Genomic DNA, 23,528 nt, shown 5'->3' with positions numbered 1-23,528 from the left:
CGCATGCGCAATGTTCGCACTGCGACAAGTAAATTTGCTATGCAGTTAGGTATTTTACTCACGGCATTACGAGGTTTTTTCTTCGTTCTGGTGATCGTAGTGTGATTGACAGGAAGTGGGTGTTTCTGGGCGGAAACAGGCCGTTTTATAGGAGTGTGTGAAAAAACGCTACCGTTTCTGGGAAAAACGCGGGAGTGGCTGGAGAAACGGAGGAGTGTCTGGGCGAACGCTGGGTGTGTTTATGACGTCAAACCAGGAACGACAAGCACTGAACTGATCGTAGATGCCGAGTAAGTTTGAAGCTACTCAGAAACTGCTAAGAAGTGTCTTTTCGCAATTTTGCTAATCTTTTGTTCGCAATTTTGATAAGCTAAGATTCACTCCCAGTAGGCGGCGGCTTAGCGTGTGCAAAGCTGCTAAAAGCAGCTTGCGAGCGAACAACTCGGAATGTTCACCATTATTAGGTGCTGATTACTTCTATTTTTTATACATTCTAATCGCCATAATTTGTTATCAGCTGCCACCCACGTTTGTGAGGAAGGCATGTGAAAATATTTTAATTATAAGAAAATATTTTAATATTTTACTACAGATTATATTTGATCCACATGAGCGCACACTTATACATTTTGACGATATATATATATATATATATATATATATATATTGAGAGAGTGAGAGAGAGAGATTCAGTATGATTTACTGCAGCGGGGCAAGTGCTGAGAGTACCCTTGCAGGCTCACTGATCTTGCCACCCACGCTGAAGGCTCAGTCGCTCGCTGCGCTTGTCACAGGATCTGTTCCCACTCTATGGACACCCACAAGTGGGAAAGTCCTGTGTGCCGGGATTCCGGCTAGTGGCATTGACGGCTGTCAGCATTCCGGCATGAACATGATCGTTCCATCCTTTATTAACATCACTCAATGTGTACTCAGGTTCCGATATGTCCACTTGTTGGGCCAACATATTGGCTGGGTACACATCGCTCGAGTGTGTACCCAGCTTTACCATGCATTCCTATTATACAATATTTATAATTAAGACAGTATTAAGCGCTAATATATTAATATCTAATTTGGAGATGCGACATATGTATTAATAGGTTAATGATGTAGCTTCTGCATCATTTAGTATAAGTTAGTGAGTTGTGATGTGTTCTCTTTGGACTTCTGGCAGAGAACGAGTCAATATTGCTGTCTGCAGCTCTGCGGCTGTTGGAGCTTTTCCTCTCACAGTAACTGCTGATAGCACAGACAAGCCAGAGTGCTGAGCATAAAGCATTACCTCCTCTGTAAGATCCTCTGCTTCTGCTGCTGAGATGTGCATGATGTCTTTCAAGGCGAGTAATATTTATCTTACATTCAGATGCTGCAAATAGATACTGTAGTAAGTCCTGAGATAAGGGTTCTTGACTCACAGGCCTTGTTCTGGAATAGCACAGTACAGTACAGAAAGAAGCTCCTGCAGGCCTTGAGTCACAGTCACTTTAGTTTTTATATGCTGCAGAAATGACCCTGCAAATATCCCTAGTGGGAATAAAAGGAAAACACTGGGAGCACCAGATTGTACTGTTACATTGCAGGGACAGAACTGATGCTTTTGAATATAATATATGTTTCTTTGTGTTTAATCCATTGGAACAGTCAAGAATCCTCTACAAATAATACCAATATTATATTGTCATGCTGTTTTTATATCTTATTGGCATTCTATAACATTGTGACATATATTTCATTATTAGTACTTTGTTTACGTGCATCTGAGTTGTCTGTTTGTAATTATCTCTGCAAAGTTTGCCACATCATCATGCTGAAATTTGTTGCAGACGTATTTCGAAACACTTTTTCTTACCTGCGTCAGTCAGTTTCTTCCAGTGGCTGTTTTTGTAAAAAGCAGGTTTGTGTTTCCTTGTGAGCAAGACCTGTTTAGATAGAGAAAAGGTTTACACGTGCTGTGTCAGAGAACAAGCATTATGTTTAGCCTTTCTGCCTTGTGTGGGATAAAGTGTGCCCAGAGGGTTACCAACACTGATCTGGGAAGGGGTAATAAGTAATATAAGGAAAGGGCTCTTTACCTGGGTGTGTATTTCACGGAGGGCCAAGGCATAAAGATGCTTTTCTCGCTGCAATTTGAAAATAAAGGACACAAAAAAGAATGAATGAAAATAAGTCCCCCATCGCATGAAAGTGATCACTGACCAAAGCTACTACATATAATGTCATTCACATCTTAAGGGCCATGTTGCATGGATATTTAGGGGTCTATTTACTAAGCCTTGGATGGAGATAAAGATGGAGATAAAGTCGCTGGAGATAAAGTACCAGCCAATCTGCTCCTAACTGTCATTTTTCAAACACAGCCTGTGATATGTCAGTTAGGAGCCAATTGGCTGGTGCCTTATCTCCAGCGACTTGATCTCCATGCAACGCTTAGTAAATAGATCCCTTAGCCTCTGTGTTTTTAGACCATTATAATATTAATCCACCACCACACAATCAGTATTTATTATTATTATTATTATTATTAGCAGTTTCTTACATAGCGCAGCATATTCCGTTGCGCTTTACAACTAGAACAGTTATAGAACAAAACTTGGCAGAGACAGACAGACATAGAGGTAGGAAGGCCCTGCTAGCAAGTTTAATGGGGGTACTCATGGAGCGATAATCTAAGCAATCTGACTAGATCGCTCCGTGTGTACCCCCCACAGCGATAGCGATGCACAACCCAGCGCATTGCTATCACTGGTGCTAGATTGGTCTGAATGCAGGCTCAGTCTAGCAGCTCGTTAATTTCACCCGCTGGATGAAATTAACGCCCCCCCGCGCGCGAGCACGCTCAGCACACGTCGCGCTGTGCTGAGCGGAGGGAGAGATGTGTGCTGAGCGGTTAGCACACATCTCTTCCCAGATCTGCCCGTGAATACGGGCCTTTACAATCTATAGATTACAATCTATAATTGTATTTATACAATTATATTATCTATGGGTACACACCAGGGTCTGGCTAGCAACTATCAGCCTGGGAGGCAGACTCAAGAAAGTGGCCCAGCTTTTCACAGGGAATCTACAGTCAGGTGGCCCTGGAACACTTAAGTTGCACTGGCCCTGGTACACGCTATAATATATATTGAGCAGTATATTCAGTGGCGCTTGCTGTCTTGGGACGGCAGTGCAGTTCAATATTGAAATAGGAGAGTGGCACCAACTTCCACCCCAAACGCTGCAACATCGCCGGCAGGGACTCACTGTCAGCGTGAAGCCATCGGGAAACAGGTGCAGCAGCAGCTACAGACAGGATGACATGTCTTGTCATCAGCCCGCCCTGCTTCCATAGCCAACAAATCAGTGGAAAGAACTTGTGAGTGGTGGGCACTGGGCACAGGTGCAAAAATATAAAGTGGAACTCCTCCTCCACCCCAGTGCAAGTTCACAATATACCACATGGCAATGGGGGACAGGGAGAGGAAGAGACAAATAGTGACAGCGTAAGGCAGGGAGAGGGAGAGGTTAACACATAGAGGCAGAGGGTGACAGCAGAAGGCAAGGGTAGGCAGAAGGTGAGAGGGAGAGGCAGTGAGGGACAGGAGCAGGGCTGGCAACAGAAATCTTGGTTTCCGGTACAGTGATATCTCCGGGGCCCCCTCAGAATAAAGCACAAAGGAATTTGCTGCACTATATTAGAAACTGAAAATAATAAATAAATATATATTTATTTAAAAACATATATAAATATGTATAGATCTCCCTCCTCCCCCACACACCCCACAGTCTGTCTCTTCCCAATGACTCCATGCCGCATTCCCAGCTCCCCCACGCCACCCCAAATCCCTGTATCACCTTACCAAGCCACTCTTACCCCGGGGAGAGACTCACTTGTGCTGAACTCCCCAGTATCCAGACCTGAGCCAGCGGAGCTGCTGCCATGTCCTGTAACTGCCTGCAACAGAGCTGGACCCGGAAGAGCGGGCATGCACTCGCACCGCACAGTCACTGTGTGTGAGAGTCTCCTGTCCCTCTGAGGCTGTGCACACACCCTGCCTACACTGGCTCTCATCACTGACGGGCACTAAGCAAGGGGATAACTAATTGCTGGTCTGGGCAGCAGTGGGCCTTTTAGTCCTCAGGGGCCAATTGTAATGCACCTACTGCACCAGTGGTATTCTGCCTCTGCAACAAACTTCTATTAGCTATTTAACTATCTGCCTGCCCCCATACTCATGTCATAGATAGGGTGGGCAGATAGCTAGCCAACGGATGTTTGTTGACTATGGGGGTGGACTGATGATCCGATGTGTTATCCTGTCTGTTGCTGCTGCTGCACCCAGTTCCCGGTGGCTAAACGTTGACCATGAGTCCTGGCTAGCGATGTTGGGCAGCGTTTGGGGAATAGTCAGTGTGGCCTCCCTATTTGATCCTAATCAGTGGAAGTTCTTGGTGTGGACAAGCAGGGCTACCACCTGGAGCGCTGCGACATCAGGGCACAGCCGCAGTCACAGCTGCAGGGTGCTGAGAGGAGTGCTGTGGTGGGATTGGGGTGCTGTGATGTTATTGGGGTGCGGAGAGGGATGCTGTGATGAGATTGGGATGCGGAGAGGGATGCTGTGATGGGATTGGGATGCGGAGAGGGATGCTGTGATGGGATTGGGGTGCAGTGATAGGATGAGAAAACTGATGGGGTGGGGTGCTGAGAGAGGTGCTGAGAGGGATGGGGTGGGGTGCTGAGAGGGGCGATGTGATGGGATTAGGGTGCAGTGATAGGATGAGAAAACTGTGATGGGGTGGGGTGCTGAGAGAGGTGCTGAGAGGGATGGGGTGGGGTGCTGAGAGGGGCGATGTGATGGGATTAGGGTGCAGTGATAGGATGAGAAAACTGTGATGGGGTGGGGTGCTGAGAGAGGTGCTGAGAGGGATGGGGTGGGGTGCTAAGAGGGGCGATGTGATGGGATTAGGGTGCTGAGAAGGATGCTGTGATTGGAAGTCTAGAACCGTCCCTGTGCGCAATGAAAACATGCTACATACAGTCTGCAACTTCATAGTACAGAGCTTGCAACTAATTGTATCTGCCCTTATAATGTGAACAACCACCCCACCTCCTACCTGGCAGCTACTACAAACTCCATGGTCAATAATGTCCCATATGTATAAAGGAAACAAATGTATTTTTTATTATGTAACGCATGTCTGCCCTACACACCTAAAGTACAAATATATCTAAAATAAGAAGGAATATGAAACTCTCCTCAGGACCACAAACAGTTCACGTTTTCCAGGTCACCCGGCAGGTTCTTGTTAACGTCACCTTTGTAGGTGCTTGCATTTAAATCAGCAATGACTTGTCTCTTTGCTCAATAATTGAATAGTGGAGGTCATTCCGAGTTGTTCGCTCGTTATTTTTTTGTCGCAACGGAGCGATTAGTCGCTAATGCGCATGCGCAATGTCCGCAGTGCGACTGCGCCAAGTAAATTTGCTATGCAGTTAGGAATTTTGCTCACGGCATTACGAGGTTTTTTCTTCGTTCTGGTGATCGTAATGTGATTGACAGGAAGTGGGTGTTTCTGGGCGGAAACTGGCCGTTTTATGGGTGTGTGTGAAAAAACGCTACCGTTTCTGGGAAAAACGCGGGAGTGGCTGGAGAAACGGAGGAGTGTCTGGGCGAACGCTGGGTGTGTTTGTGACGTCAAACCAGGAACGAAACTGACTGAACTGATCTCAGATGCCGAGTAAGTCTGGAGCTACTCAGAAACTGCTAAGAAGTGTCTATTCGCAATTCTGCTAATCTTTCGTTCGCAATTTTGATAAGCTAAGATTCACTCCCAGTAGGCGGCGGCTTAGCTTGTGCAAAGCTGCTAAAAGCAGCTTGCGAGCGAACAACTCGGAATGACCCCCAGTGTGTAAGCACAAAATCAGATATTCTCTGGATAGTTTTTAAGCTCCAAAAATTGTTTAGTCCTACCATTGCTTGGCAAATCTATCAGGTTAGGTTTGTACCCATTATTACTCTTAAGTTGGGTACACACCTGGTCAATGTGGCAAATCCACGACACACTTACCAATCGTCCGCCAGATGTGTCATGCCTGATGTCACAACTGGTTGGGCATTTAAATGTGCCCGCCCAGTTGAGATGTCAGTCACCGGCGGTTCAAGCAGCAAGTGTATGGGCGGTCGTCAGAATGCCCGTACACACATCAAGATGCGCCAGTATATCTGTAGATACTGTATATCGCCAATCGGCTGTGCTGCAGAGCAGAATGCAATATGTCTGTGAACAATGTCGTTCACAGACATATCGGGGATAAATACCCACCGGTGGGGTAGCGATAAATTGGGCATTCATTTTAAAGGCTGATATTTCTCTTACGTCCTAGAGGATGCTGGGGTCCATATTAGTACCATGGGGTATAGACGGGTCCACCAGGAGCCATTGGCACTTTAAGAGTTTAACAGTGTGGGCTAGCTCCTCCCTCTATGCCCCTCCTACCAGATTCAGTTTAGAAAATGTGCCCGGAGGAGCCGGTCACAGCTAGGGGATCTCTACAGAGCTTTCTTAGTAAAAGTTTATTTTAGAGTTTTAATTTTACAGGGAGGCTGCTGGCAACAGCCTCCTTGCATCGAGGGACTGAGGGGGGGAGCAGTGTCTGCCCTGTGGTGTCTGAGCCACTGTCTCCGCTGACTGGACACTGAGCTCCAGAGGGGATAGATCGCTCCCCGCCGCAGGGGAACGCTCACCCCAGCAGCATGCCGCCACCCCCTTGCAGAGCTGAAGTTTGTGGCGAGTGAGTCACCGACCCCGCTAGCAAGCGGGGGGCCGGTGTGAAGATGGCGGCTACAGGGTAGGAGTGCAGTACTAACTGCGCTCCGGGAAGCTCAGCGGTACTTAGGTGCGGCGCTGTGAGGGGCGCCCTGAGCCGGCGCTTTAACCCTACACTGACCAGAAAGCCTGTGGGGTCTGCGGATCTCAGCCAGCACAAAATCCACAGGCCAGTATAATCTTGGAAGAGCGGGAAGACAGCGCCATTAAGGGGGCAGAGCTTCTCCTCAAAACGGACCCAGCAGCGTTCAGCGCCATTTTACTGCCTGCAGACACGCTGCCAGTGGAAGAGCAGTCCCTCCAGAGCACCTCCAGCTATCTGTACCAGGGGGTTGTAGAAGGGAAGGAAGGCTGTGTAAGACTGTGTCACCTATTAGGGGACACAGTCAGTGCTGGTTAAGGGTCTCCCTATACCTATATAGCGATGTGTGTGGGTTGGCTCCAATTTCTGTGTCTCTCTGCCATTCTTGGGGGGGAAACTCAGTCTGCCCTGTACCCTGTGTGTATGTGGGGTGTGTGGGGTGTACAAGCAAATATGTCTAGAGACTGTCTCATATGCTGCAGAGGACTTATCTTCTCAGGAAGATCCCATCCCATGTAATCAGGATTGCACTGTTGTAGCGCAGATCCCAGCTAGAGAACCGTAGTGGTTAGCCTCTCTTAGGGGGGCTATTTCTCAGATTTCTGAAAGGGTTGCAAGGACTGAGCATGGAACTCAGGTATTGCAATCCTCTATGGCAGTATGGTCCGATACTGCTCCCTCGGGGGCCCCCTGCGGTGCGTTCTCACAAACGTGCTCTTGCCCAAATCATGCAGGATGACACGGATACCGATTCTGACACAGCAGACGGTGATGGGGATGTGTCGAGGGGGACGGCATCACTTGCTAAGGGGGTGCAGTTGATGACTGAGGCCATGCGGGATGTGTTACATATTTCTGACACTCCTCCTGAGCAGGTGGAGGAGGCTTTTTTCACAGACAGTAAGAAAGCCCCTCTCACCTTCTCGGCATCTAAGGAATGAAATGCTATATTTGAAAAAGCCTGGGAAAACCCGCAGAAAAAATTCCATATCCCTAAAAGGGTTCTAGTTGCTTTTCCCTTCCTGGAAGACGATAGGAAAAAATGGGAGTTCCCGCCCATAGTTGACGCCGCTGTCTCCAGGCTGTCAAAACAGGTGGTCTTACCAGTCCCGGGATCTACCGCGTTGAAGAACCCAGCTGATCGCAAGGTGGATACTATGCTCAAATCCATATACACGGCTTCAGGGGCTATACTGCGGCCTACTATTGCCTGTGCATGGATTTCTAAAGCTATAGCAAAGTGGTCAATCACTCTGCAGGAGGACTTGACTACGATGGATAAAGGTGACGTTGATTTGTTTTTACGTAACATACAGGATTCTGCAGGGTTCCTGGTAGAATCCATGAAGGATCTGGGTTCCATGGTTGCGGAGATCTCCTCCATGTCCGTCTCGGCTCGCAGGGGTCTCTGGCTGCGCCAATGGTCTGCGGATGCGGAAAACCAGGAAAAGTGTGGAGAGCCTACTCTATACAGGTCAGGCTCTGTTTGGGGAGGAGCTGGATTCGTGGATTGCCACGGCTACAGCGGGTAAATCTCCTTTTCTCCCCTCAGCTGCACCGGCTACGAATAAGCCTTTTACTCCCAACACGTCACAGTCCTTTCGGCCCGCTAGGCCTAGAAGGAACAAGCCCTCCCACACCTTCTTTAGAGGTGGTCGTGCCAAATCCGAAAAGCCTTCTCCCGCAGGTTCAAAGGACCAGAAGCCTGCTTCTGGTACCTCAAAGTCCTCAGCATGACGGTGGACCGCACAGCCTGCAGGTAGGTCAGGTGGGAGCGAGACTCCGGCATTTCAGCCACGTCTGGGTGTCATCTGGCCTGGACCCCTGGATACAGGATATTGTATACAGGGGGTACAGGCTGGAGTTTCAAACTCTCCCACCTCACCGTTTCTTCAAATCAGGCTTGCCAGCTTTGCCGGCAGACAGAGCTTTTCTACTGGACGCTATCCAGAAATTGGTAGTGTCCGAGGTCATTGTTCCAGTTCCACCTCATCAGTTGAACAAAGGTTACTATTCAAACCTTTTTGTGGTACCGAAGCCAGATGGATCGGTAAGGCCAATTCTGAACTTGAAATCTTTGAACCCTTATCTCAGGGACTTCAAATTGAAGATGGAATTTCTGAGAGCAGTTATCTCAGGACTGACGGAGGGGGAGTTCCTGGTGTCCCTGGACATCGAGGATGCGTACCTCCACATTCCTATTTGGTCACCGCATCAGGCCTATCTCAGGTTTGCACTGTTAGACGATCACTATCAGTTTCAGGCACTGCCGTTCGGTCTCTCCACGGCACCGAGAGTCTTCACCAAGGTGATGGCAGAGATGATGGTTCTCCTCCACAAGCAGGGGGTGAACATAATTCCATATCTGGACGATCTGCTGATCAAGGCACCGTCCAGGGAGAGTATGTTAAGACCCATTGCTCTTACGACCCATCTGCTCAGGAAGCACGGTTGGATCCTGAACCTTCCAAAGTCTCATCTGGAGCCGACAAGGAGGCTGTCTTTCCTGGGGATGATCCTCGACACGGAGGTGCAGAGGGTGTTTCTACCGGTGGAGAAAGCGTTGGTGATTAAAACTATGGTCCGGGATGTCTTGAAGCCTGCCTGGGTATCGGTTCATCAGTGCATCCGCCTTCTGGGGAAGATGGTAGCCTCCTACGAGGCTCTGCAGTATGGAAGGTTTCATGCTTGATCCTTTCAGCTGGATCTCTTGGACCAGTGGTCGGGATCTCACCTACACATGCACCAGAGGATACGTCTGTCACCGAAAGCAAGGATTTCACTCCTCTGGTGGCTACAACTACCACACCTTCTGGAGGGCCGAAGGTTCGGAGTTCAGGACTGGATCCTTCTAACCATGGATGCAAGTCTAAGAGGTTGGGGAGCAGTCACTCAAGGGGAGACCTTCTAAGGAAGGTGGTCAAGTCAGGAGTCCCTTCTTCCCATAAACATCCTGGGACTAAGAGCCGTATACAACGGCCTTCTTCAAGCAGCACACCTTCTACAGGATCGGGCTGTTCAGGTTCAGTCGGACAATGTGACCACAGTGGCCTAAATAAACCGACAAGGCGGAACGAAGAGCAATGTCAGAGGTGTGAAGAATCCTCCTCTGGGCAGAAAGGCATGCTGTAGTGATGTCAGCAATCTTCATTCCGGGAGTAAACAACTGGGAAGCAGACTTTCTCAGCAGACACGATCTTCATCCAGGAGAGTGGGGCCTCCACCCGGAGATGTTCGAGGAGGTAACCGGTTGGTAAGGGGTTCCTCACATAGACATGATGGCCTCCCGCCTTAACAAGAAGCTGCGGAGGTACTGTTCCAGATCGAGGGACCCACAGGCAGTGGCGGTGGACGCACTAGTAACACCGTGGGAGTTCTCTTCAGTGTATGTGTTCCCCCCACTTCCTCTAATTCCAATAGTTCTTCAACTTGTAAAAAGAACAAAAGTTCTGGCAATCCTCATTGCTCCAGACTGGCCAAGGAGGGCTTGGTACGCGGATCTGCTGGATCTACTGCTGGAAGATCAAAGGCCTCTTCAGGAGGACACGGCTACGTTTGACAGCATGGAGGTTGAGCGCTAGATCTTAGCTCGGCAGGGTATTCCGAGCTAGGTTATTCCTACCCTGATACAGGCTAGGAAGGGGGTAACGTCTAAACACTACCATCGAATTTGGAAAAAATGTGTGTCTTGGTGTGAATCCAAGAAATTTCCTGTGGTGGAGTTTCAACTTGGTCGTTTTCTCCTTTTCCTGCAAGCAGGTGTGGATATGGGCCTGAGATTGCGCTCCATCAAGTTCCAGATCTCAGCTTTATCCATTTTCTTCCAAAAACAATTGGCTGTCCTCCCTGAGGTTCAGACCTTTTTGAAAGGAGTTCTGCATATCCAGTCTCCCTTTGTGGCGCCAACGGCGCCCTGGGATCTTGATGTGGTGTTGCAGTTCCTGCAATCGGATTGGTTTGAGCCTTTACAGGAGGCTGAAATCAAATTTCTCACATGGAAGGGGGTCACTTTGTTGGCCTTAGCTACTGCTCGACGTGTGTCGGAATTAGGGGCTTTATCCTGTAAAAGTCCCTATCTGGTCTTCCATGAGGATAGGGCGGAACTCAGGACTCGTCAACAGTTCCTTCCTAAGGTTGTTTCAGCTTTTCATATCAACCAACCTATTATGGCTCCTCAATTGCTTCAAAGGCCTTGGATGTTGTGAGGGCTTTGAAGATTTATGTGAAGAGGACGGTTCGTCATAGAAAATCTGACTCTCTGTTTGTCCTCTATGAGCCAAAGAAAATTGGGTGTCCTGCTTCAAAGCAGTCGATTTCAAGCTGGATCAGGTACACCATCCAGCATGCATATTCTATGGCAGGATTGCCGTGTCCAAAATCTGTTAAGGCCCACTCTACTCGTAAGGTGGGTTCTTCCTGGGCGGCTGCCCGGGGTGTCTCGGCTGTACAGCTTTGCCGAGCAGCTACTTGGTCTGGATCGAATACATTTGCCAAGTTTTACAAGTTCGATACTTTGGCCTCTGATGACCTCAAGTTTGGTCAAGCAGTTTTGCAGGAGCCTCCGCGCTCTCCCTCCCGTTCTGGGAGCTTTGGTACATCCCCATGGTACTAATATGGACCCCAGCATCCTCTAGGACATAGGAGAAAATAGGATTTTGGTTACCTACCAGTAAATCCTTTTCTCGTAGTCCGTAGAGGATGCTGGGCGCCCGCCCAGCGCTTCGTTTTTCCTGCAGTGGTTATTTAGTTCAGTACTGCCTGGTTCCTAGGTAAGTTCTGTGTTATTTGCTGTTTCAGTACTGTTTCAGCTGTTGCTGAGTTTATCCGGCATGTTGGCCAGATTTGCCTTTTTGTGTGAGCTGGTATGAATCTCGCCACTATCTGTGTATTTCCTTCTCTCGAAGTATGTTGTCTCCTCGGGCACAGTTTCTAGACTGAGTCTGGTAGGAGGGGCATAGAGGGAGGAGCCAGCCCACACTGTTAAACTCTTAAAGTGCCAATGGCTCCTGGTGGACCCGTCTATACCCCATGGTACTAATATGGACCCCAGCATCCTCTACGGACTACGAGTAAAGGATTTAATGGTAGGTAACCAAAATCCTATTATTGCTCAGTGTGTACCCAACTTAACTCTCCATTATCTGCCTTCTCCTGACTCTCCCTTAGCTTTTGTGCATTGCTTTGTGAGTATTGCTTTCTCTTTTTGGTCCCTTAGTGACTGTCCCTCTTAAGGGGGGTACACACGGAGAGATCCGTGTTTAAAATCTAAGCAATCTGGCTAGATTACTTAGATTTTAAGCACGGATCTGTCGTGTATGCCCCCCAGCGATAACGATGCGCGGCCCCGCGCATAGCTATCGCCGGTGCTAGATTGAGCCTGCATGCAGGCTCAATCTAGCGGGTCGCTCACTTCAGCGATGTGTGAAGTGAGCGACCCTCCTCACTCAGCACACATTGCGCTGTGCTGAGTGGGGGAGAGATGTGTGCTGAGCGGACTGTGTTAAGATTATTCAGCACACATCTCTCCCATCAGTACTGGCCTTTACTGTATTTCTTGCCTACACCTCTCTGAAATGAGCCTGTGTATCATACAGCTGTTACAGATCACATCTACAGATCACCAGGTTACAATTTCTAATGCTGTGCTATCCCAATTGCAATTCCACTATGATTGATTGGTTGATTGATTAGGCAAAATGAGCAGCAGAGCTGGTAGGAGTGACATCACTTACGGATATGTGAGGCGGCAAGAGTTAATTAGTTTCTTCACTTTAACAAACATCAAAGACAATGTACTCAGAGGAATCTATGTGCAATTACAGCTTTCACAAGTAAACAGTTATCACGTTTTAACATGTTTATTTAACTAGGTTTAACTTTTTCAAGAGACAAGTTTGGTGATTTCACTGTCACGCAAATCCTTAGCATGAGTTTTATTGGCTCAGGGGAGTCTGTCTGGTCCACGTGAAGTGGAACTGGACCTGTTCAGATCTGTTATCTAAAAAAAAAACTTGGAAGAACAGTTTACCTTCCAGTAAATTTAGCAAAGTTTATTTCATAGTGATGAATGCCTCGTTCTGAAAGTAAGGTATTTAACATGGACAAATCATAAAAACCACCCATTGTGTGCCAAAAAATGTCTTTCATTGTTTTGTAATCTATTGAATTAAATGTTTTCTTTTGCCTTTTAAATCAGGATGCCATGAAACTAATATGGCGCTATTATTTTACACAGAAGGAAACGCCTCTTGCCAATGCTGCTTTCTGGGCTGCTCGGAAAGGAAACCTGGCTCTACTCCAGCTGTTGTTAAACAGTGGCCGTGTCGATGTTGACTGCAGAGACAGTGTATGCCCTTCACTTGTGTATGCCAAGAATTCCAGATCGCTATCTACATCTTCAATATGGCACAGTGGCCCGACAACAGGCCTGTATTATTCTTCCAGTGTCAATATATAATGGTTATAAAGGCACAAGGATGTAATAATACATTTTTGGTTTATGTGTAAATGAATGTAGTGAGCAATCTGATAATCATATAAACACATACAGTAGGTAAGAACAATTGACATGGAAAATGGTATAACCTATAGACAAACCATTACAAAAGGATGGCTAGCAGCAGTGCATTTATCTATGGTACGTTATCCGTACTCACCTTCACACCAATGTATCAATCCTTGGAGAGAGATAAAGTACCACTAATCAGCTCCTGTCATTTTTCAAACGCAACCTGTAACATTACAGTTAGAAGATGATTGCTTGGTACTTCGAGGTCTATTCATTATCATTTAATTTATACAAAAATCAGATGAAAATTTACATTTTCACCTACGTTTGTATAGCTTGTCAGGGCTACTTATTATAAAGGTAATGCAGGACATATCACAAATATCTCCTGCTTACCTTTCAGTCCCGATTTGGCCCGCTGTACCCAGACGCTCGTATAGGGACCTAAATTCATCAGATCTCAAAAATACAATCTATTCAGAGCTTGACTGCTGGAACCTTCTCCATCTTCAGATGGCGTTTGTTCCGGCACCCAGCTCCTTCCTTAATGGAAGTAGCCCCGGGTACGAAGAGGGATCCCTCCGCCACTGCTCGGCTCCTTCCAAGTTCAGACTCAGCAGTGCTAACTTTCATCACTACCAAAGTAATTAAGATAATAGGTCTGTTTATCTCATTCCATATTACCTCTTTCCAAGCTTTGATAAATCTCCCCCAAAGCCTTTTACAAAAATGCCAGTGAAGATCACATGTCAAATACCAATCTGGCATGCAGTTATATGACTTGCGATTGGGTAGTTATTGAAGGAAACTTCATTGGCCTCAATGGTGGTCATTCCGACCCGATCGCTCGTTGCAGTTTGTCGCTGGGCGGGAGGGGGCTGAACGGCGGCAGTAAGCCGCCGTTTAGGGGGAGTGGTCCGGCCAATGCAGGCGTGGCCGGACCGTTGGGGGGCGGGCCGCGGCACCTGCGTGACGCCTCATGCAGCCGCTGCGGCCAGCGGCAGCGACACTTAACTCCTGGCCAGTCGCTGCGGCCAGCGGCAGCGACAATTAACTCCCGGCCAGCCGCAGGAGCTGTGCTGGCCGGGAGTTACTCCTCAAATACAAAGGCATCGCCGCTGTGCAATGCTTTTGTATTTGTGCTGGGGGGGGGGGGCTGGACTGACATGCGGGGTGGACTAGCCCTGTGCTGGGCGTCCCCCCGCATGTCAGGGAAGATGATCGTAGCTGTGCTTAATTTAGCACAGCTACGATCAACTCGGAATGACCCCCAATGTGCATTAAAGACAGAGCAGCCAGTGTTTGCACACAAGATGCAGCCACAACGCACATTGCTATAGTTAAAAGGTTATTATAAACAATGGTTTTCAGTTTTTGACCCATTTTCGGGGATAAGAAATTAATTTACAAATCAAGAAGGTGCTGTACATTATTTTTAATATGTCATAATTGAAATTATTTCAAAACGGAAATTTCTTTTAACAAAGTATAAAAATCAAAAATAATCATGATGCATGTAAAAATATATTAAAATCCATTTTCTAGGGTAACATTACATTTTTCCTATAAGTAATATGTATATAAGATCCAAGTGCAGTATATACAGTGTGCATATTTTCAGGCTTCTATTCCAGCTGCACAAGTTTTCCGAGCTCTCAGCAACATGGCTAGCTGTGAGGATCACAGGATAGCTGGCATGCTCTGAGAAACACCTTTTGGAAAGAAAAGTTTTGGCTCACAATGTGTTTTGTGTGAGTCACAAAACTCTCTGCTATGGAAACTCTATCCGCCCATCCAATCTCACGTTTTCTTGTTATCTCATAAGTGGGCAGGCTTTGTTAGCTGTCTCTGTCCCTCAGAACTCTCCCAGTGCTTAGAGCAGTTTGTGTGACCGCAAGGTATCTCCAGAACAATCTCTCTGAGGGCAGCACATAGTACAACTGATTTACAGCCCATGAGGGCACCTCGCAGGAAGTGAGTGAGTAGGAGGAAATCAATCCATGGCTTTCTCTGAACATTCCCCTAGAGGCTTTTAGGGAGGTCCATTTACTGATTAGTTGTGTTTTTGTTGGAAACTGATTCGGATTCTATTTATGTGAGCAGCCCTTCTTCCACAGACCCATATATTGCATTTTATTGCATTTCTCTAGCATCCATAAGGGATATTGGGGAATCTAGGGGGTCATTCTGACCTGATCGCATGCTGCCATTTTTCACAGCGTAGCGATCAGGTCACTACTGCGCATGCATATGCACCGCAATGCGCAGACGCGTCGTACGTGTATAAAGCAGATTGTTGCTGGGCGATGGATTTAACTAAGAATCCATTTGCACAGCCGATCGCAAGAAGATTGATAGGAAGAAGGCGTTTATGGGTGTCAACTGACCGTTTTCAGGTAGTGTTTGGAAAAACGTAGACGTGTCCAAGTGTTTGCAGGGCGGATGTCTAACGTCAATTCCGGGACTGGACAGGCTGAAGTGATCGCATCGGCCTACTCAGAAACTGCACAAACTATTTTTGTAGTGCTCGGCTGCACAAGCATTCGCACACTTGCAAAGCTAAAATACACTCCCTAGTGGGCGGCGACTATGCGTTTGTACGGCTGCAAAAAGTAGCTAGCGATCAACTCGGAATGGCCCCCTTAGTACGATGGGGTATAGACGGGGTCCAAAGGAACCGGTGAACTTTAAATTTCTTCACTGGGTGTGCTGGCTCCTCCCCTCTATGCCCCCTCCCACAGGCAGTTGAGAAAAAAGTGCCCTCAGGAGAGGATGCACATCTCTGCAGCTTCAGAGAGTTTTCTTCAATTTCTTTTAAACTTTTATTATTTTCGGTATGCTGTTTGGGCAATAGCATACCTGCACTGTGGGAGTTAGGGGTGGACGGTCACCGGCCTTGCGAGGTGCAGAGCCGCTTCCCCGCTGCAGGACCACCATCCTGAGAGGTTGTTTGTTAAGGGGGGCACTGCGCCTTGGCTGTCACAATCGCAGCACGCCGCAAACCCCTAACACTAGCCTGAAGGTGATGTCTGTGGTGAGTACAATCCGGGCGCCCCACTAGGGGGGGTCCCCCGGTTCAAAGTACGGCTGAACGTGGGCACAGCAAACGGGACCCTCCTGGGGAAATCCCGCTAGAGCCCCCCGTGTAGACTGGCTTATATTAGCTTGAACTAGCACTTGTGCAACGTTTTTAAGCCACACAGGAGACTTTGCCAGTATAAAAATCATTATAGCTCTGGCGCCATTGGAGGGTGCGGAGCTAACTCAGAGCGGGACCAGAGGCGTTTTGGCGCCTTCATCTGCTTAATGCAGCTACGGACAGCACACACAGCGCTTCCTGCCTCACAAGACATGCTGGAAATCTGGTACAGGGTGTAGCAAAGGGGGAGAGCCGCTATAGTACTCGGTCTGTGTCCTCTACAGTACAGAATTTACTAGTATTTGCTGTGTTATGGTTAGCTGTCAGCTTCACTGGGGCAGTAAAGCTAAGGGTGTGCTGGTGTCTCTCTCTGTGTGTCTCCTCTCACATACAGTAAGGGCAGGCTTGCAAAGTATTACTGTCTGTGTGTATGTGTATGTCATTGTGCTTACTGTGAAACATGGGTAAACACAAACTATGCAGTGTATGCCACACCAGATTCTCTCAATTGTCATCTGATTCTATTTCTTGTGAACAATGCAGCCAATCTTCACAAATCAGTGAAGGGGCTGGGGGAGAGGGTCCAGAGCCCCACTGGCTAGGGTCTCTTAAAACTATGATGTCTGATATGTCATCCCAGCTCACTGCTAATGTACAGAAAACTCGGCTACTACAACCAGCTGTTGCAGACTCAGCTGCTAGGGCAGATGTTACACAGCCCCCCCTCTCTCATGCAGGTACACAAAAGTGTGGTTTACCCGCTCTACTCTCTGATACAGATGAGGATATACAGGAGGATGGGGAGGACTTGCATCCCATTAGTGGGGATTCATATTCTGCTCAGGGTATTGAACCCCTAATTTTGGCTATACGGGACGTGTTAAAGCTCCCTCTAGAGGACGCTGCGTCACAGCAGTCGTTTTTCTTTACACAAACCAAGCCTAATGTCACTTTCCCTGATTCTGCAGAGTTAGATGACCTATTCAAGTTAGCCTGGAAAAATTCAGACAAAAAATTCCAAGTGTCAAAAAAGTTTTTGCGCACTTTCCCATTTGCTTCTGAAGGCAGAGAGTTTTGGGAGGAACCCCCAGGGGTTGACGTATCAGTCTCTCGACTGTCTAAGAAGGCGGTGTTGCCTGCCCCAAGCTCCATTACCATAAAGGGGGGACCGGAAAATAGAGACTACGTTAAAATCTATTTACTGTACATGGCAGCTGGTGTATCGCAAAGGCTGCTCATAGCTAGATGCTGGATGACCCATGCCATTCATACGTGGGCTACTCAGATTCAGGAGGGCCTCTCCGGGGCTGTGGCCCTGGTCACTATGGTGACTCTCCTCAAGCATATTCAGGACACTACACGCGTCCTGTGTGAATCGCTCAAGGAGATGGGAAATATTAACGCTAGGACTTCTGCCATGGCAGTGTTGGTGCACAGAGCTTTGTGGTTGCATCAGTGGATTACGGATGCAGAATCATAGCGCAGTGTGGAATCCCTCCCCTTTTTGGGGGAATGGCTCTTTGGGGTTGAGTTGGATATGTGGATTTACAAAGTTACAGTTGGGAAATCCACGTTTCTCCCTTTTGGGGCCCCTCCGGCAAGACGCTCCTACACAGGGCCGTCTGTGCAGTCCTTTCGGTCTAACAGATTTCGATCTAAGGCCAGAGGTGCCTCAAATGCAACTAGAGGCACCAGAGGTAAGTCAAGAAAACCTGCAAGCACCAGCTCTCAGGAACAGACCACCAGTTCTGCTTCCACTAAGACCTCAGCATGACGGTGCCCACCCACCCCGAGGGGATCTCGAGGTGGGAGTTTGATTGCGTCACTACAGCCGCATCTAGGAGGCTTCCTGCCAGGATACCTGGGTCAGGGATCTAATTTCTCAGGGCTACAAGCTGGAGTTCGACGGTGCTCCTCTCCAATCATTTTTCAAATAAGCTTACCAGCTTTGGAGGATATGCAGGTTACGTTGCAACAGGCCATCCAAAAGTTGGTCCAGTCCCACGTCTTTGTTCCAGTACCAATACCACAATGAAGCAAGGGTTATTACTCCAACCTGTTTGTGGTACCGAAACCGGACGGTTCGGTAAGGCCCATTTTGAATCTAAAGTCCTTGAACCCTTACCTGAAGGTTTTCAACTTCAAAATGGAATCCTTGGGAGCAGTGATTGCGGTCCTGGAGGAACAGGAATTCATGGTCTACTTGGATATCAAGGATGCCTACCTTCATATTCCGATTTGGCCACCTCATCAAGCATACCAGAGGTTTGCCATGCTGGATGATCACTACCAGTTCCAGGCCCTGCCCTTCGGCCTATCCACAGCTCCGAGGGTATTCACGAAGGTGTTCCAACTCCGGGTCCAGGAGGTCAATGTTGTCCCTTACCTGGATGATCTTCTGATGAAAGCAAGATCCAGGGAGCTTTTATTACTCCATATCAACCGCACAATCCACCTTCTGTCACACCATGGGTGGATCCTCAACTTACAGAAGTCCCACCTGGAGCCAACTCAGAGGCTCCTGTTACTGGGGATGTTGCTTGATACTGTGGCCCAGAAGGTGTTCCTACCAGAGGACAAGGCGAGAACACTTCAGGAGATGGTCCGCATGGTGCTCCGATTTACTCGAGTGTCCATCCATCTTTGCATAAGATTGTTGGGAAACATGGTCGCCTCATACGAGGCGATCCAATATGGGAGGTTCCATACCAGAACATTTCAGTTGGATCTCCTGAGCAAGTAGTCCGGATCACATCTACAGATGCACCGGATGATTCGGCTGTCACCTCAGGCCAGGATTTCCCTCCTGTGGTGGCTGCAGTCCTCCAATCTACTGGAGGGCCGGAGTTTTGGGATTCAGGATTGGACCCTCCTCATGACAGATGCAAGTCTACGGGGATGGGGAGCTGTCACCTAAGGGGTGCAGTTTCAGGGCAGGTAGTCAGCCCACGACAGCCTCCTTCCGCTCAACATTCTGGAACTTCGGCGATCTACAATGCTCTGCTTCAGGCCTCTCCTCTGCTCAGGGATCACGCGATCCAAGTACAGTCGGACAATGCCACAGCCGTGGTGTACATAAATCGGCAAGGAGGGACTAAAAGCAGAGCCTGCATGCGAGAGGTGTCAAAAATACTCCTATGGGCAGAAATAATTGCAAGAGCATTGTCGGCAATCTTCATTCCGGATGTGGACAATTGGGAAGCCGATTTCCTAAGTCGTCACGATCTCCACCCGGGGGAGAGGGGACTCCACCAGCAAGTGTTCCAGCAGGTCATCAACTGGTGGGGCTGCCCGCAATTAGACATGATGGCTTCTCGACTCAACAAGGAGCTTCACAGGTATTGCTCACGAACCAGGGACCCTCAGGCGAGGGCAGTGGATACATTGACGTCGCCTTGGCCTTACCGGCTGGTCTACCTGTTTCCCCTGATTCCGTTGCTCCCAAGGGTGCTCAAGTGAATCAGGAATCAAGGAGTGCAGGCAATTCTGATTGCCCTGGATTGGCCTTGGAGGGTGTGGTACGCGGATCTTCTGGACATGTCCGTCGAAGACCCTTGGCCTCAACCACTAAGAAGAGATCTTTTTCAACAGGGACCGTTCGTCTACCAGGACTTACGGCATCTTCATTTGACGGCATGGAGGTTGAGCGGAACATCCTAGCTCACAAGGGCCTTTCCAAAAAAATGATTGCCACCATGGTTCAGGCCAAACATGGCTGCCTCATCTGGTACACTTGTGGATGAGATGAAAATACATGGACCTGATAGTTTTGTTGGTATCCTACTGTTAGGATGCTGCAATCACCCCCTTGTTGTGTAATCTCTTCTAGGGGTGGAATACATTACCCATGGAAGTTATTACCCATAATGCCTACACCAATCCTGCATTATGAATACTCTATGTGTTCTAGGTTTTCATTTTTATGTCTGTGTAGCCTGTGTATTGCTGTATTAATCTTCTGTACTATGTTTATTGTTTTGATGTCTGTAAAGTGCCTTGAGTCCTGTTTGGAGAAAGAGCGCTATATATATTAAATTATTATTATTATATCTGGAAGAGATATGTCTCTTGGTGCGAGGAATGCACGTATCCGCCTGCAGAGTTCCACTTGGATGCTAGAGAAAATAGGATTTTAATTACCTACCGGTAAATCCTTTTCTCGTAGTCCATAAGGGATATTGGGCACCTGCCTCAGTGTGTTGACTTTTCTGAAGGTTCTCGTTATGTGGTTACCTATTCAGCTGTTGCTGTTGTTGTTGTTGTTACCAGCCGTTGCTGGTTGTTATATCTTCGTGGTGTGCTGGTATATAAGTCTCACCACTCTTTGTTATCATGTTCCTCTTCTCATATATGTCCTTTCTCCTTCGGACACTGTTTTACCTATAACTGCCTGTGGGAGGGGGCATAGAGGGGAGGAGCCAGCACACCCAGTGAAGAAATTTAAAGTGCACCAGCTCCTTTGGACCCCGTCTATACCCCATCGTACTAGATTCCCCAATATCCCTTATAGACTATGAGAAAAGGATTTACCGGTAGGTAATTAAAATCCTATTTTCTCACACCAACATACAGAGTACAAAACAATCTATGCTGTTACATTCTGTTCTTTGTTGTAACCCTTTTTAATTTATCCTGGACCTAGAGGGAATTGGTGGTCATTTACAATGCCAACAGGTATGGGACACCAAATATATTAGCACTGCAAGATGGTGCAGACTGCAGGAACAGCAAATAGTGGCAAAGGGGTCTATTTACTAAGCCTTGGATGGAGATAAAGTGTCCGGAGATAAAGGGGGTGATTTCGACCTGATCGCCAGCAGGCTACTTTAAGCACTGCTGCGATCAGGTAGTCACCGCCTACAGGGGAGGTGGGATTTGCTGTGCAGGGCTGTGAACCGCTGTGCAGAGAGCTGCACAAACAAAAGTTTGTGCAGTTTCTGCACAGCTCAGGACTCACCCGCTGCGATTATCTTGTCTGGAGCCTGCGTTCGGCCGAACACGCCTTCAAAACGGTGAGTAGACACCTCTGATCGGCTTCTTCCTGTCAGTCTTCTAGCGTTCCCCGCTGCAAACGTTTTCTTCGTCAATTTCGTCGCTGCATGGCGACGGCCGTCGCCGGGCACGTCGCGCCTGCGCATTGCCGCCCACGCACATGCGCAGTTCTGACCCGTTCGCACGGCTGTGAAAAATTGCAGGGTCGGAATGACCCCCAAAGTTCAAGCCAATCAGCTCCTAACTGCCATGTCACAGGCTGAGTTTGAATAATGACAGTTAGAAGGTGATTGGCTGGTACTTTGGGGGTAATTCAGAGTTGATCCCAGCAACAAATTTGTTAACAGTTGGGCAAAACCATGGACCTAATTGAGACCTGATCGCTAGGCTGTGTTTTCGTACAGCGGGCGATCAGGTCTAAACTACGCATGCGTATGCACCGCAATGCACAGGTACATCGCATGGGTACAAAGCGGACCCGCAGCTCAGAGATGGGTTTGTGTGAAGAATCCATTCCCACGGGCGTTCTCAATGAGATTGACAGGAAGAAGCCGTTTGTGGGTGTCAACTGACTTTTTTCTGGGAGTGGTTGGAAAAACGCAGGCGTGTCCAAGCGTTTGCAGGGCGGGTGTCTGACGTCAATTCCTGTCCTGAACAGGCTGAAGTGATCGCAGTGGCTGAGTAAGTCCTGGGCTACTCAGACACTGCACAAAATCTGTTTGTACAGCTCTGCTACACATGCGTTCACACACTTGCAAAGCGAATACTGCAAAATTTTGCAGGGCTACGATCAGGTCTGAATTAGGCCCATGGTTTTGTCCAACTGCTAACAAAGTTGCTGCTGCGATCAACTCTGAATTAAGCCCTTTATCTCCGTCCATTTTATCTCCACCTGATGCTTAGTAAATAGACCCCTTAAGGTGATGGGTATATCTGAGCATACAATGGGGCAGCTGTATTAAGCCTGGAGAAGGGATAAAGAAGTGATAAGTGCAAGGTGATAACAGACCAGCCAATCAGCTCCGAGTCCTAACTCTCATTTTTCATCCGTAGTGATCGGCTGGTGCGTTATCACCTTGCACTTATAACTGCTTTATCCCTTCTCCAGGCTTAATGATACCCCTTTCACATCTCCAATGCCGGATCCCACCCAGGAATTGGAAATGGGTACTTCCCGGGTGGGATCCGGCATTGGAGACTATCTGCTGGCTTCCCGAGCCGGCAATTTGCCGGGTCGGTTGCCATAGCGGCAGGGAGGCGGTGGCAGAGGCGGCGCTGGGTGATGAGCTCATCTCCGCGCCGCCTCTCCATATCTAGTAAATGGCCCGGGAATCCGTTTACGCTGCCACTTACCCGGTATTCAACCCGGGAATAACACTGCTTTATTCCCAAGTTGAATTACCGGGTCAGGCGACCCGGGAATTAGGACATTATTATTATTTAATATTATTATTGTCCTTTATTTATATGGCGCCACAAGGGATCCGCAGCGCCCATTACACTGTACATAATCAAATGAGCAAACAAGAAAACAGCACTTACAGTTGAAGACAATGGCCCTCATTCCCAGTTGTTCGCTCGCTGCTAATTTTAGCAGAATTGCTAATAGGCTAAAATCCGGCAGTTCTGCGCATGTGTATGCACAGCAGGGCGCACGCGCTAAGCAATTTTACACAAAACTATGCTATTTTACTCACGGGCGAACAAAGCTTTTCAATCGCTCTGCTGATCATAGTGTGATTGACAGGAAGTGGGTGTTCCTGGGCATAAACTGGCAATTTTCAGGGAGTGTGCTAAAAAACGCAGGTGTGCCAGGTAAAAACACAGGAGTGGCTGGAGAAACGGAGGAGTGGCTGGCCGAACGCAGGGCGTGTTTGTGACGTCAAACCAGGAACTAAACGGACTGAGGTGATCGCAATCTAGGAGTAGGTCTGGAGCTACTCAGAACCTGCAAGGAAATTGCTTTCGTTAGCAATTCTGCTAATAATGGGGGT

General features: G+C 48.1%; 1 protein-coding gene across 3 annotated transcripts in view; it reads left to right on the top strand.

Annotated features, from left to right (window-relative positions):
- Positions 1-1,214: 1,214 nt before the first annotated feature.
- Positions 1,215-23,528, top strand: part of ANKRD29 (ankyrin repeat domain 29) — a 137,428-nt gene continuing 115,114 nt past the window's right edge. Inside the window, exons 1-2 of one of the 3 annotated variants that reach the window (XM_063923599.1) lie at positions 1,215-1,340; positions 13,131-13,241. In XM_063923599.1, the coding sequence (XP_063779669.1) occupies positions 1,320-1,340; positions 13,131-13,241 (132 nt within the window). In that variant the 5' untranslated portion in view covers positions 1,215-1,319. Of the gene's footprint in view, positions 1,341-13,130; positions 13,242-15,277; positions 15,378-23,528 lie in introns of those variants that run through there. The other 2 variants (XM_063923598.1, XM_063923600.1) reach the window with 2 other exon arrangements.

Source organism: Pseudophryne corroboree, chromosome 5, assembly GCF_028390025.1.
Source record: "Pseudophryne corroboree isolate aPseCor3 chromosome 5, aPseCor3.hap2, whole genome shotgun sequence".
NCBI lineage: Eukaryota > Metazoa > Chordata > Amphibia > Anura > Myobatrachidae > Pseudophryne > Pseudophryne corroboree.
Note: the sequence above shows the minus strand (reverse complement) of the source record. Positions and strands in the feature narration are given on the sequence as shown.